Source organism: Mirounga leonina, unplaced genomic scaffold (genome assembly GCF_011800145.1).
Source record: "Mirounga leonina isolate KUSES-001 unplaced genomic scaffold, KU_Mleo_1.0 Mir_200, whole genome shotgun sequence".
Classification (NCBI taxonomy): Eukaryota; Metazoa; Chordata; class Mammalia; order Carnivora; family Phocidae; genus Mirounga; species Mirounga leonina.
The window spans coordinates 25499167-25515395 of NW_023270503.1; the positions used below are offsets into that span (position 1 = coordinate 25499167).

Genomic DNA, 16229 nt, shown 5'->3' on the forward strand with positions numbered 1-16229 from the left:
ATTCATTATAGTATTATATTATGTTATTATTATTTAACCCCACAAGATACTATTAATATTTTTAAATTATTTTTATATACAATTACTGTTCATTTATTTTTAAGTAATCTCTACACCCCACATGGGGCTTGAACTCATGACCCTGAGATCAAGAGTCACACGGTCCACTGACTAAGCCAGCCAGGTGCCCCACAATTACTGTTCATTTGGATTTAACCATATATTTACCAGGTTTTTTGTAATTATTCTTCATTACTTCTCCATTACTTCATTTACTTCTTTTTTTTTTTTTTAAGATTTTTATTTATTTATTTGACAGAGAGAGACACAGCGAGAGAGGGAACACAAGCAGGGGGAGAGGGAGAGGGAGAAGCAGACTTCCCGCTGAGCAGGGAGCCCGATGCGGGGCTCGATCCCAGGAGCCTGACTGAGATCATGACCTGAGCCGAAGGCAGACGCTTAACGACTGAGCCACCCAGGCGCCCCTTCATTTACTTCTTAATTACTTCTCAGACCTTTCATTTGGGGTCTCTTTCCTTTTGCAAGAATTTACTTTAGTGAGAACTTACTGTTGGAAAACTCTCCCAATTTGTTTGTCTAAAAATAATTTTATTTACCTTCATTCTTTTTTTTTTTTAAGATTTTATTTATTTATTTGACAGAGAGAGACACAGCGAGAGAGGGAACACAAGCAGGGGGAGCGGGAGAGGGAGAAGCAGGCTTCCTGCAGAGTAGGGAGCCCCACACAGGGCTCGATCCCAGGACCCTGGGATCATAACCCAAGCTGAAGGCAGACGCTAACTGACTGAGCCACCCAGGCGCCCCTATTTACCTTCATTCTAAAAAGATAGTTTTTGCTAAGTATAAAATTTCAGGTTGGCAGTTATTTCAACACAGATAAAATTTCATCATCAAATGAATTCCATTAAAGTCCGTTTTAGTTAAACTGTAACTCCTTTGAAGGTAAGCAATCTTTTTCTCTGGCTGTTTTTAACATTTTATCTTTGCTGCTGTTCTGCAATTTTACTATGATTAGTCTAGATGTGGATTTCTTTTTATGGATCCTGCTGTTATTCATTGAGCTTCTTGAATCTGTGGCTTGGTATCTTTGATTAGCTCTGCAAAATTCTTAATCATTATCTCTTCAAATATTGTCTTTGCCTTAATCTCATTTTCCTCTTCTTCTGGAATTCTAATTAAACATATATTTTTTTAAGATTTTATTTATTTATTTGACAGAGAGAGACACAGCGAGAGAAGGAACACAAGCAGGGGGAGTGGGAGAGGGAGAAGCAGGTTTTCCGCTGAGCAGGGAGCCCGATGCGGGGCTCAATCCCAGGACCCTGGGATCATGACCTGAGCTGAAGGCAGACACTTAACTGACTGAGCCACCCAGGCGCCCCATAAACATATTTAATACCTATCATGCTATCCTCCATGTCTCTTGACCTCACTCCATATTTTCCATCTTTTGTCTCTCTATATTTTGAGTATTATTTTCCGATTTCAATTTCACTCTCTCCTCAGTTACATCCAATGTATTCTTTACGTATTATGTTTTTAATGTAGGATCAAATTTCTCATTTCTATAAGATATATATCTTTTCAAATATGATAGGTGACTTTTTTTTTTTAAAGATTTTATTTATTTATTTGAGAGAGAGAGAATGAGAGACAGAGAGCATGAGAGGGAAGAGGGTCAGAGGGAGAAGCAGACTCCCTGCCGAGCAGGGAGCCGGATGCGGGACTCGATCCCGGGACTCCAGGATCATGACCTGAGCCGAAGGCAGTCGCTTAACCAACTGAGCCACCCAGGTGCCCCGATAGGTGACTTTTTAATAGTTTCTTATTGCCATTGGTATTATCAAGCTCATTTTCAAATTTCTTTAAATGTAATGAGCATATATTTATAATCTAGTCTAATAATTCCAATAATGATATCCTCTTTCTGCTGTTTGTTGTTTCTGCTTATTCTTGTCATTTCTTTATATGCTTTGATATTTTTTTACCACTCATTTTCTTTAAAAAGTTATTTGTGGAAATGAAGATGACTTCTTCCAGAAAAGACTTGTGTTTAATTCTGACTGACATCTAGGGACACAACCAATCCTGGACCCTCTCAAACTAAGTTTGCAATTTGAGATTCTCTGAAATACCCAGATGATGCAAATCCAGGCTGAGTTCTCTGAAAACACAGGTCTATGGCCATAATATTTCAGAAATTTTTTCTTTCTTTCTTTTTTTAACCTCTTCTTCACTCAGTACCAAGAGTCTTCTCTTTATCCCCTGCAGGTGAGGCAAGAGTATGGGTTTCCTGATGATTCACTTTTACCTCAGTGATGTAGCATTTTGAGATTCCAGTTTAATATGGGAAAGATCTCCTTTAATGAGATTCCCCACCTGAGTGGGTCCTTGGCCTTGACTTCTGGATTCATCAATCCACAAAGCTGGCCAAACTGAAGCCCCAGCTTGCCTGGATTTGCAAATCTCAGTCTCCTTCATGTGGGGCAAAATTGCATTAGTGTTCTGATACTTCACTTATCTCCCTGGGTCTCCCTTTTCCTTATATTTTGGCTTGAGCTTCTTGTCAGCAATTTGATGATTTTTATGAATGGTTTTAAATGATCTTATCCAGGGGCACCTGGCTGGCTCAGGCAGAAGAGCATGCAACTCTGATCTTGGGGCCATGAGTTTGAACCCCATGGTGGGTGTAGAGATTACTTAAATAAATAAAACTTTAAAAAAATAAATTATCTTAACCAGCATTTTAAACTGTTTTCTATGGGAGAGCTAGAGCAAATAATCTAGTTTACTGGACTTAAACCCTGTTCTCCAGAAACAAGTTTGGTATCACCATTCTTGAATGTTCTTCACCTATCTCATATCTAGAAGTTTTTACTACCTCACATAGTTTCAGCCTCTATCTATCTTGCTTGTGCTTCTCTCCCTCCATTCTTTCTCCTTTCACTGTCCCTCTCCTCCATCTTAGGAGCGAAATCAATAAATTCCTTGATCTGTTTCCTACAAAGTAGTTTTCCCCTTTATCCAAGACATCCAACTCCATAGGATCGTATCTACCTCCAGCTAGCTTAACTAGCATTTCTCCAAAAGGGTTTCCTTCCCCAAAAGGGTAAGCACAGTGTGTTTAGAAGTCTCTAACTCAGCCTGGAGAGATATAGAAACTATCAGAAGTGGGTATTGCTTGAGCTAAGAGTTCTGAAGAATGAGTAAGTGGAATCTCCCACATCTCTCCAAGCTCAAATAATGACTATCTCAACTGCCCCCATTTCAAAGCCATCTCTATCACAGTTTCAGCTGCTGAAACAGGAAATTCCTTACAGACATATGCAGTTAATGTATTGAATTTCACATTGGAATCAGGAATGTGAGATAAGGGAAATCCGTAGATTAAATATGAACCTCAAGTTTCTGAGTCAGTGTAACCTCCCTTAGACAAGTAGTCCCTTGTTGAGACTCTGAGAGGACAGAACAAAATTTCCTAGTGGCAATTGGTAGTTCTGAAGTTGAGCCAGCCTCATGAAATTCTGGATCTGTCTCCCAAATCTTCCACCAACTCCAAGGTACTTCTGAAGAAAACAGTTGTTTACAGAGCCCTAGCAAAGAAAAGTTAGATTTCAACCCTGTTCTCCAGTAACTTTCACATCAGTGAAACAGACATATGTACTAATAATTTCAGTACAATATGATGAGTGCCATAGTAGAGATGTATTTAATGTGTTATGGGCCATACAGAAGAAGTAACCCAATTCTTTGGGTAACTGGGATGACTACTGAAGAAGAGATATTTGAACTGTAGCTTAAAGGACGGATAAGGTGGGGAAAGGTAGGGACGCCTGGCTGGCTAAGTTGGAAGAGCATGCAACTCTTGATCTCGGGGTCATGAGTTTAAGCCCCACATTGGGTATAGAGATTACTTAAATAAATAAATAACTTAAAATTTCCCCCCCAAAATATAAATAAATAAATAAATAAATAAATAAATAAATAAATAATAAATAAATAAGCAGGCAAGCATGTCATTGTACAAGTAGATGTTCAAATAAAAGGCCAATAGTTTGGTGTGGCTGGAATCCGAATTTAAGGAAGAGGGAAGGGGACAATGTCAGAGGTAAGAGGGAACCACCCTGTTATCTTTCACTAAACACTTTCATAAGTACCCTGTATTTTTTAAATAACATTCTTCCTAGTTTGTACTTCTTGTTCAATGTCTGTTCTTCACAATATTCTTCCTTAGTACTGGGACATTAATAAATACTATCTAAAATTAATAACTCAAGAACAAATATAAGAATATCATTTTTAGTTGTAATAATAACAAGAACTAAAACTAAATAATAACAAGAACTGGGGCACCTGGGTGGCTCAGTCGTTACGCGTCTGCCTTCAGCTCAGGTCATGATCCCAGGGTCCTGGGATCGAGCCCCGCATCAGGCTCCCTGCTCGGCAGGAGACCTACTTCTCCCTCTCCCACTCCCCCTGCTTGTGTTCCCTCTCTCGCTGTCTCTCTCTCTGTCAAATAAATAAATAAAATCTTTAAAAATAAATAAATAATAACAAGAACTAAAGTTTAGTGACTAAAGAAAGTGGGACTATGTTATAGGGTAAAGGGATTTGAGAGGAAACATTTTTTTTAAATATTTCAGTGAAGTATACTGATTTAAATGTTAGCACAATCAGTCTTTATATATTTCCAGAACCCCAGAAGATTCCCTTATGCCTCTTCTCAGTTAAGACTATTCAAACACTAAGATAACCACTATTTTGAGTTCTACCACCATTACTTAGTTTTCCCTGCTCTTGAGCCTCATATAATGGAATCATACAGTATTGTGGTGGTCATGGAGGATTTTCTTTAAGAGAACCTGCTGCAGGAAGCACAGTTAACTAAGAGCCTCTATCTGCTGCCTTGTAGATCTCCCTCCTGAGATCAAGCTTTCCTGGGCTGCTTCTAGCCAAAGGCTGAGCATGGGGGTGGATATTAGAGCCTGGCCAATCCTGCCTGATGGGGACTCCTCCAGTAGACCACCTCTGCTCAGGTCTGAGCAAAGAGACTCTCAGAAGTGCCCTACAGTCTGAGACTCTTCCTACTCAATCCTTCCCTCCTTCTCTCCTTTCATACGTTTTAGACCTGCATTGAAGCCTTGCCATTCCTGCTCCCTCGCCCTTTATTCTTCACAGGCTCTTCCCTTACTAAGACTTTTGCACATCCAATTCTATTTTGGCACCTGCCTCTCAGAGGACTCAAACATAAATATGTTCTTTTGTGTCTGGATTTATCTGCTTAGCACTGTGTCTGTGAAAGTCATCCATATTGTTATGTGTAGCAGTAATTGGTTCTCCTTTCTTGCATAAATATGCCACAATATATGTATCCATCCTAAAGTTATTGGACATTTGAGTAGTGTTCAGCTTGGGGCTCTTATGCTCATGTTTTTGTATATGCGTGTCTTTTGGTGGAGACATGCACTCCTTTCTCTTGGGTATGTGCCTAGGAAGTGGAGTGGCTGGCTCATAGGCATGTGTTTAGATTTAGCAGATACCGTCAAACAATTTTCTAAAGCAGTTCACTCCCAACAGCACTTATGAGAATTCCTGTTGCATATAATATTTTTACCAATCTAAAAGAAAAAACAACTCGAGTACCAAAGACAGAAATCAAATTTGTTATATCATCCTAGCTTCATGTTTAAATTACCATTTTAGACACTGCTTCACAGGAAGACTGTTAACGTAGCCCCAAATTGTTAACAGTGGTTATATTAGAGGAAGAAGGGGAGATCACCTTTGAATTTGAGAAATATTTGAAATACTTTACAACAAGCATATATTTCTTTTACTTTTAATTACCTTGTCTTAAAAAATATTAAAGAGAAAACGTTCATGATGAGAGAACAGCAGTCTCCTCCCACACTCCCCGCTCCCCTCAGGCCCACACCTCCCGGCTTGAATGCCTTTAATTACCTTCTAGTTTCCAAAGATGTGTTAGAATCTCTTATCTGCTGCCCCGTTCTCTTTATCATTGTGGGTTTACATCTTTTCTATTGTTTTACTTTATTTAGTGAGGTTTCAAGAGGGAGAGAAAATTAATATGACCAATCTGCCACTTTTAGTCAGAAGCCCATGCATACAATCCAGGCTGACTTTTGGACATTATCATGTAGGGGAAGTGATGTATTGAAAAACAGTTGGCTGTTTGTTATAAAGACACTGTTCTGGTGATGGGGGGCGGGGCGCTGGGGGTCAGGGATGGCCTGAGAGGGGAGCACCCAGAGGCTTGTGGGGAGAATGGTTCAAGGGCTAACATATAGTTAGGAAGGCACCGAGGTCGGCTTCTCACCCAGCTGCAGCAGGAGGGAGAGAGCAACACAGAGGGCACAGAGAAGTCGTGCGTTGGGGTCCCAGCCCATATCATGGGGCTGCTCACTCCAGTTCTGCTCCAGGACAGATCTACCTGGAAAGAAACATACCAGACTGTAAAGCTAGGAACAAGGAGACATACCAGAAATGGCAAATACTTGGCCACACTTCTTGATCCTGGGTGGTGGCAGATGTAGTAATCCATTATGGCACTTTTTCCTGCAGATCCTGGAAAGCCTTATACTCGCTCAACATAGTGACAGGCACTGCTGATCAGTGTTGGCACTGCCATCCTGGGACTAACAGCTCCCCCCACCCCACCCCACCCCCGCCCATAGGCTAGCAACAGAGTCTAAAAAGCCCACCCCAAGTTGTCTTGGAAACCAAGTGTTCCAGGGAATTGCCACAGGCCAGCTGAATGGATGCGAGCCGACAGAGAGCTATGAAGTAGGAAGAACTGTACCCTGGGACTTCTGAGTCCCTTGCGAGCACGGCCATTCACTTCTACTCTGACCCTGGCCCTCAGCCCAGGCTGTCTTACCTGGTCCTTCAACAGGGGCAGGGTCCCCTTCTCTAGGGCCTCAGCCACAAGGTGCTGCTCCTCAGACGCTCTGGAGGCAAAAAAGAGGGTGAAGAGGGTGGCTGGCAGAGAGGAGAAGCACCCAGTGGGTCGGGGCTTCAGTGTCTCATCAGACCTGGGACAAGCACCAGAAGGAGGTTCCAGAGGGCCCCTGGCAGTGACAGATGAGTTATTCCAAATGGGCTCTTGCTATAGCGCCTGCTTCCCTCTTAGCCTGCAGGAGGCCAGACTGTGCCAGGAGGTAGAGGAGGCATCCCCTAATCCCTGGCCTAGGGAAAATGGCCATGTTCTAAAATGTGAAGGTCTATCATGCACAAAATGTAAAAGGCAATGTATGCCCCCTTCCTCCTAGGATTTGAATCCCCACAGACCCTCTGCTCCGCAATTCCTCCACACCAGCATACAGCCACATCCCTCCTCACTAATCAAAGCATCCAGGATATCCAGAATGGATTCTGTATGTGCCTTTACCAAGAACCCAGCAGCATTGAAAAGGCTACTTATGAGAAGACCCGCTAGACCCTCCATCTCTAGATGAGTCTAGACCCAGAGATCAGAACCTCAAACACCTAGGGCCAGGAAATAGGGAAATGAGCACCAGTCCCACTTTAGCAGAGAGTGGCAACTGCCCTCTGAGGCAGCTTAGCACATCTTTTTGTTCCTTCTCAGTCAGATCCTACAGGCCTCTCACCATGTCCTGCTCCTTCTCCTTCATGTTTCTGAAATCCTCTACACTCAAGGACTTCCCTGTAGAGACAGCAATTAAGAGCTCAACTTACCCTTGGGGCGCCTCGGTGGCTCAGTCAGTTAAGCAGCTGCCTTTGGCTCAGGTCATGATCTCGAGGTCCTGGGATCGAGCCCCACGTCGGGCTCTGTGCTCAGTACAGAGTCTGTTTCTCCCTCTCCCTCTGCTACTCCCCCTGTTCGTGTTCTTTCTCTCTCTCTCTCTCTCAATAAAATAAAATATCTTAAAATCTTAAATAAAAATCTTAAAAAAAAAACTCGACTTACCCAGCCAACAAGGGTTTTTTTCCTGCCCACACACCGATTCCCACCCCCGGGTGCACCCTATTCTATTCTCAACCCTAAGAACCCTATAATTCCGGGCCATTTGTTATGCTCTTTTAAAAAACAGTATCCTTGCCCATTCTGGAAGGATGAACAGAAGGCCTAGAAGCCACTCACCTTCTGGAAAGGCTTTTGTGTTGCAAGAAACAAATTATCTAAACTAGTGCCAGAGAGAGAGAGAGAGAGAACCAATTCTCAGAAAGACAAATTCTTTCTCGGTCTCTGTAAGTTCCTCTTTCATGTCTCTCCCCAATCCTTACACTCTGCCCCTCACCAAAACAAAAAATAAAAACAAACTAACTCAGAAAGAGATAGGCATTAACACCTCTAGCTAGGGAAGGATTTGTGTCATGGTGGGGCAAATCCTGGGTGTCTGAGCAAAGAGCCTCAGTCCTCCTACCCAGCCCTGAGCCCTCCCCCTTCCCTGGAACTTCCCCCTACCTTCAAGCTCACCAGGGCCCCTCCAGGCTGACACAGAGCCTAGCTGAACCTCCCCCCACCTCCCCTGCCCCCACCAGGCCTTGCTTACTCATTCTTCCCAGGCTGGGGAAGATGAGCTGCTTTACTCCATAGCCCAGGACCCCCTTTAGGAGGTTGGTCACTCACCTTTGGTGTTAGGAGAAAAGAGCTCATATTGATTAATCCCTAGGTGCTTTGCGTGGTTGTCTTGCTAGATCTCCCAAACAATCCCTGTTTTACAGATGAGAGAACTGAGACTCAAAACAGATCAGTAGGGGCACCTGGGTGGCTCAATGGGATGAGCATCTGACTTTGGCTCAGGTCATGATCCCAGGGTCCTGGGCTCCCCCGCAGTTGGGCCCCCTGCTCGGTGGGGACTCTGCTCCTCCCTTTCCCTCTGCCCCTCCCCCTGTTCGCGTGCTCTCTCTCACTCTGTCAAATAAAATCTTAAAAAAAAAAAAAAAGATCAGTAGGTAAACCACTTTCACAGTGTACAAAGTAGCAGAGCTGAAATATGAACCCACATCTGACCCCAAAACTCATGTCGTTTCCACTGTTGATTCAATAAATGTCTATTGAGGACCTTTTTATTCCAGGCACTGTGGCTCCTGCCTTCCTATCTCTCAGAAAAGGAGGCAGACAATAAGCAAAAAATCCCCATGTAATTATGAACCGTGAGAAACGCTGAGAAGCAAATGAAAACAGGGCATCACATGAGAGTAACAGTGGAGGGACTTAGCAATGCCACACACACTTTCTTGGAGCAAGAAGAGAAGGCCTAAGAAGGCCCAGGAGCAGCTGAGATTGCTCAGGGAGGTCTGGAAGAAGCGCTGAAGAGCCTGAGGTCTGGGCTGGCATCCCCTGACCTACCATGGGTGGGTCAAGGCTTGGTTTGCTCGCCGGCCCTGCCCCCCAGGGTCCTAACCTTGCATTCACCCGGCTCCACAACGTACACAGCCGTTCACTTTTCAGGGTTTCCTTCCTTGCCATCTCCAGAATCTCTGTCACCAGATACAGGTCTGCTCTCATTCTCCGGATTGATTGCAACAAAGTGGGGAGTCTTCTCCTCAGCTTCCTGGAGGGAGCAGAGGGGGGACTAGAGCTCAGGATCCCAGGAGCCCCACCTACCAGTGACATTTCTCCCTCTCCTTCAACTAGTTCCTATTTGAGATGGAGTGTCTCTGAGGCTGGAAAACCAAGGCAGATGGCACCCCATCATAGTTCACTGTACCCATGGGGCAAGGAAGTGGGAAGTGGGAAGGGAACTCAGTAGCATCTCTGGAAGATTATAGTGTGCCAGCACCATGAGATACTCCCCACATCATTTCGCTGCCCCCTCACCTCAATTCTATGATGTAGGCAGAACTGCACCCATTTCTCATGAGGAAATTGAGGCCTAGAGACAGGTTGTGAATGGTCCGGGGTCACACAGCTAGTAAGTGTAGAGTTGGAATTCAAACCCTAGTCTGTATGAGTCCAAAGCATGGGCCCTTCCCGTGGCACTGAGACATGCATTTTCCCAGGTCATAACACCCACTTCTCTGAGATGGGGCTACAATTCCTCACATTGGTCCCTGGGACCTGGCCACACTGTCCACAGCCTTGGGCTCCAGAAGACATCTTTGATTCCATAAGGATATAAAAATAACTTGATGGAACGTCATCCAAATTTGCAACCAAAAGACCCTCAAGGAAGACCTACATCCTTGCCTCTGCTAAACTCCCTCTACCTAATAACCTCCCCCCAATTCTTTATACACACACCACAGAGCCTCATTCTAGAAACAACAGGCATTCTAGAAAAAGACTGAGCTCCCTTAGAAAAACTCCAAAGACCCCTCCCCAGCAACACTATGGTAGGGAGGGGTAGTTCAAAGGATCAGTAAAATTTCAGTGTAAGTCTTTCACTTTTTAACTAAAAAAGGAAAACAAAAGGCATCACCGGGGCGCCTGGGCGGCTCAGTTGGTTAAGCGACTGCCTTCGGCTCAGGTCATGATCCTGGAGTCCCACGTCAGGCTCCCTGCTCGGCAGGGAGTCTGCTTCTCTCTCTGACCCTCCCCTCTCTCATGCTCTCTGTCTCATTCTCTCTCTCAAATAAATAAATAAAATCTTAAAAAAAAAAAAAAGGCATCACCGCACTCAAGGAGGGCTAGCCCTGAGCAAGGTTGAGTCTCCTCCCTTGAGCTGCTCCATAGTTTCCGACAACTTCAGCAGGGAAAGAAAACACCAACAACAAAGTCCCTGCTGAAGGGGAAGGCTGGTGATGTCCCTGTAAGTCCCTTGGAAGCACCATGCCCAGGGCCATCAGAACCTCTGTGGCGCTCGGGGGTGGGGTGGTGGCACTTTCTGTGCAGGAAGCGTACTGTGCAGGGGTGCTTTGATTTCATTGCACTTCCTTTCGGCCGTCTTACTGAGCACCTACTGCGCCCTGGGGATAAATACAGGGGTTAGTAAAGCCAGTCCCGCCCGGTCACAAGCTGTTCGCACTCCACCGAGGGAGGCGGCATGGCTTGCCACAGGCGGAGTGCCCTGCACAAAGCACAGATCTGGGCAACTCAGTAGGAGGACAAAGGAGAGTGGCCTCTTGAAACCAGCAGGTTTTGGTCCAAGTCGGAGGAATCAATCACCCTGGAGGCTAGCAGGATGCAAGTGAGTTGGGGGTGTCTCAAGGTTTCCTGGAGGCTGATGCAGGAAGACTGAGAAGGCTTCCTGAAGGGGGAAGAGGACGGCAGGCTTGAGTGAGGAGCGGGCTCGGGGAGGGTTGGGAGTAGGGTGTGAGGGTCTGCACCGGCCAGGACCCTCCACCTCAGATGCCCTCGGTGCTCCAAGTGGGCGCTCCCCTTCTTCCTCCCCACGCTGCCCAACTCCAGCCTCCCGGTGCTCAAGAGAATCCAGATATTGTTGGGGAATCCGGGGCTCCAATATCTTGACTCTCTGCTTGTGGGACCTGTGGAAGGCCCCTACAGTTGTTATTTCTTTGGGCAATTTCACTGTCAACATTCCCTTTGAGTCTACCATGTCCAGAACTTGGAACTCAGCCTTTGGAGTTTTCTGGAAAGAGAAGGGTAAAGGTCATGCTGAGGCTGACCCAAAAGATCTCTCTCCAGGGGCGTCTGGGTGGCTCAGTTGGTTAAGCGACTGCCTTCGGCTCAGGTCATGATCCTGGAGTCCCTGGATCGAGTCCCGCATTGGGCTCCCTGCTCGGCAGGGAGTCTGCTTCTCCCTCTGACCCTCCCCCCTCTCATGTGCTCTCCCTCATTCTCAAATAAATAAATAAAATTAAAAAAAAAAAAAAGATCTCTCTCCAGAAAAGCCTCCCTGGAGCAGCCCCACCCTGGGCTCCCCTCCACAATCCCCTTCCCTTCTGAGCCACCTCCAGCTGCGGCTCCCAGGAGACACTGTGGTCACCAGGAGTCATCACGGGGTCACACAATCCCGAGTTTGAACCTCTTCTGCCACCTTCTTACCAAATGACCTTGGATAAGTCACTCTCACTCTTTGAATCTGTTTCTTCATCCATAGAAGGAGAATACTGATAGTACCTACTTCCTGAACTTGAGGAAATTAAATAAAACAATGCAGTTTAGCACTTATTAGCAAAATGCCTTGCAAACATACTAAATGCTCAATAAATGTGAGCCAGTCCTATTTAACTATTTAAGAGGCTGCAATGAGACAAGGAAAAGTAAAGCTAAAGAATTAGGAGTTGGGCAATAGGAACTAAGCAGAGTCTAGTCTCTGGCGTTTGTACGAACCTGTGCAGGTATGAAGTCAAGCAATTCTGGAAAGTCACCCATCCGTGCGGACTCTGCCCAGACGGATGAGGCCCTTCCATAAGGGCCTGGCTTACCAGGCCTAGCGCTTTCTCTAAGACCACCCAGATGCGAACGTACAGAGGAGGAAGAGCTTCTACTGCTAGGTTGGGGGGTGGGGAGCAGGGCTGGATCTCCATAGAAACATGCATTTTGGAACTGGTGGAAACGTGACAGAACTGGAAACATGCCTCAAATCAGTCCTATGTGTGTGACTCTAACGTCCGGGCCCATTTGTTTCTTGAGCAACGTACCAGGCTGCATGTACCTTGTCCAAGAGGAAAGAGAAATGAAACGTTACGCACAAAAACAGCATAGTATGGAGAAGGGGGAGAAAGGCTAACTTTACAGGAGAGAAACTTTAGATAAACACCACGTCAGCCAGGTGACCAAGGTCAACACCAACAGTGATCAGTCATGTTGATAGCACATCCCCTTGCTATGACGCAGGGCGAATGGCACTTTACCTCTATGGTCTCCCTCCCCAAAACCCATTGCCTCCGTCTAGCCGTGCGAAAAAAACATCAAGCAAGGGCACCTGGGTGGCTCAGTCGTTAAGCGTCTGCCTTCGGCTCAGGTCATGATCCCGGGGTCCTGGGATCAAGCCCCACATCAGGCTCCCTGCTCGGCGGGAAGCCTGCTTCTCCCTCTCCCGCTCCCCCTGCTTGTGTTCCCTCTCTCGCTGTGTCTCTCTGTCAAATGAATAAATAAAATCTTAAAAAAACAAAATCAAGCAAATTCCAGTAGACAAGCATCCTACAATATCCCTGACCAGTCCTCCCGAAAACTGTCAAGGTCATCAAAAAGGAAAGCCTGAGGAATTGTCAGAGCCAAGAGAAGCCTCAGGAGATAAGATAACTAAAGGTAATGTGGTATCGTGGATGAGATCTTGGAACAGAAAAAGGATATTAGGTAAGAACCAAGATAACCAGAGTGAAGTATGTGGACTTTAGTTAACGGGAAAACAAAACAAAACAAAAACCTATGCACACTTTAACCATACCATCAGCACCATATAGTTAAAAAATAAATAATCTTTCATTTGTAAGGTTTTTTTTTTTAAGTTTGGTTTCACCTCTGCCTCTGAATTTTTTATGCAAACAGACAAGACTTTCCCTTAAAGGAAGTTAACTGACTTAGTTGATTTTTTTCCGTACTTAACGCTCTCCCCTGTCCATGGGGAGTCATGGCAAAACATCCGAATCCTAGTTTAAAGTGTTTTTTTTTTCTGTTTTCAATGAACAGGTCATTTAGCAAACTGTTTTTTGGGTTTTGGTTTTTTTGTGTTTTTTTTTTTTTGAGAACCAGCTTTTATTAAATTGCCTCTTGGCAATTTGCTTCTCAGAGAATTAACTCAGAGTCTTTGAAAAATGATAACCTTGAAGTTTGCCTGAAGCCCCTCGCTTTCTTAACGAAACTCCACTTGTGGAAAGGCCCACCACCTCCAAGTAATCTGGGCCCTGCTCTTGGTGACGTAACGGCAGTACCTGGCAAATGGCAGGTGCTCTGAAACTGTGCAGTGGTGCTCTTCAGATTCTTTTCCATCTCTTGGTGAGATCCAGAGGGGCTGTAGCAGAGATGTGTGAGCCGGAAAAGTCCTCACCCTCCGGTGTGAGACACTGAAGTAAGTCTCCCAGTGAGGGTTCAACAGCACTTACCCTGGGGCTCCTGAAATCCAAAAAAACTGAGTTGGGAGGCAGGGGAATGGAACAGACTCCTCTATAAATCCTGCAAGTCCTTAGGGAGCCCTGGTCACCTACTCAGTCATGATCTCCGGGGAATAGGAGGGGCAACAACCAGCAGCAGAAGGATGGGGCTGAACTATGACTGCATGCTCCTTCTGCACAGCCACTGTGATAAATGATTTACCTAATTTGTCTCATTTGATTTTTGCAAGTCTTTTCAATTTGACGGATGAGGAAACAGACTTAGAGGGAGAAAGCAACTTGTCCAGGGGTCACCCAGCTGGTAGAAGGCAGAGCCAGGCTTAGAAACCAGGTGCTCTCGGCTCTAAGGCCTGTGTCCTTTCTTAACCACTAAGCAAATTGCCTCCGTTTATTTATCCATCTAAATGATAAACATATAAACACACCAGAAGATCTCAGCTAATTTAAAAGTGAATTTTTTTTTTAAAGATTTTATTTATTTATTTGAGAGAGAGAATGCGAGAGAGAGAGAGAGAGCACAAGACAGGGGAGGGTCAGGGGGAGAAACAGACTCCCTGCTAAGCAGGGAGTCCGATGTGGGACTTGATCCCAGGACTCCAGGATCATGACCTGAGCCGAAGGCAGTTGCGTAACCAACTGAGCCACCCAGGTGCCCTAAAAGGGGAAAACATGGGAAAGGAAGACAATTTAGGAATAATTTCCAATAAAAATAAATTTCCACTAAAGGAACAGGGGAAAGTTCCTTTCTCCCCATGCATATTTTTTTGTGCATTTTTTTTTTAAGATTTTATTAATTTATTTGATAGAGAGACAGCGAGAGAGGGAATACAAGCAGGGGGAGTGGGAGAGGGAGAAGCAGGCTTCCCGCTGAGCAGGGAGCCCGATGCGGGGCTCGATCCCAGGACCCCAGGATCATGACCTGAGCCAAAGGCAGACGCTTAACGACTAAGCCACCCAGGCGCCTCTTGTGCATTTCTTTTGTGCATTTTTTCAGGTTTTTATTTAATTCCAGTTAGTTAACATCTTTTGTGCATTTCTTAAACATGTGCATGGCCATCTCTTACTCCTCATACTGACCTTGGGGCCCAGAACCCAGCTTATCAAACAGCCCTTTGCCCTTCCCTCTCTCCAGTATGTCCTCCAGGATGAGGTCTGTCCTGTGGTACTGGTGCCCCCAGAAATTTCTCCTCCCCCTCACCAGAGAGCAGCAGTGAAATCTGTCAGCATCAAGGATGCTTCTGACAGCAATCATATCCCCTCCAGCATCCATCTCTTGGACCACAACTCTTGTGATTTCCTCAAATACGCTCCACATTGTGCCTGCACCAACTGGAGAAAAAGAAGCTAGTATCAGTTTGGAGGAGGGGGATATTGGTTCAGGTTTTTAAGTCTACCTTTGGCAGCCTGGGCTCAATGAAGACCCAAAGTTCTAGAACAATCAGGACTTGGAATTATTTGCCTTCCCTGTTTCTAGACAGTGAGGTAGTCACTACACACTAAGGAGGGTGACCATCACAAATGTTAGATTCTCCTCTGTCCTTTAGAGAACACTTCTGGAGGAAAGATGGAGCAGTGATTACCCCAAATGGAAAGGAGAGCAAGACCTATTTTCTGCCATCTCCCACAGCCGAGTTGCCCCTTTGCTCAGAGGGGCCTGAGGGGTAGGAAGGCAGGCTCACCATCTTCCAGCTAGAGCCCCACCAGTGTTGATGAACAGAGGACCCAGGAAGGGGTGCCATACCTCACATTGCCAACCCCAATGATTACTTCTTCCCTTGGCTCTGACTCCTGGGCTTCCCTCCCTTGCTGTATTCTGCAAGTCAGTGGATGGGTGTTCTTACCAACTGTTTCCCAATGAGATAGTAGTAAGTCGGCCTCAGAAGGAAACAAGAGACAAAGGATGGAGTGTAAGAGTGGCTTGGGGGTGGGTGCCCTGTGTAGCCCAGGTCCTGTCTCTTCAGTTACTGGTCAGCCTCTAAAGGGTTCCTTTACTCTGGGTAAAATAAAATGAATCCCAAAAGCCCACCTGGGGCATCTCCCCCACCCACTCTCCCCTTCACCCACTCCTGGTCTACAATTGGCCCCTGTACCTCTCTAGCTCCCCATGCGGGACCCTCCATAGGCCCATTACCAGTGCAACCGGACACATATAGCTGGTCCTTCCCTGTTTCTACTCAGCAGGAGCTCTTTGTCCCCACCATACTGGACCCTTCAGGTGCTCTTACCTCCAAATCCTTCTTTTTTTTTTTTTTAAGATTTATTTA

General features: G+C 45.5%; 1 protein-coding gene across 1 annotated transcript; it reads right to left on the reverse strand.

The window, feature by feature from the left end:
• Positions 1-4508: 4508 nt before the first annotated feature.
• On the reverse strand, positions 4509-16205 carry GSDMB (gasdermin B). Its single transcript, XM_035027469.1, is given in 7 exon segments — positions 4509-6468; positions 6912-6987; positions 7381-7496; positions 7543-7705; positions 9223-9556; positions 11358-11529; positions 15039-16205. Coding segments are annotated over 7 exon segments (1242 nt in total). The 5' UTR covers positions 15281-16205; the 3' UTR covers positions 4509-6329.
• Between the last annotated feature and the right edge of the window lie 24 nt (positions 16206-16229).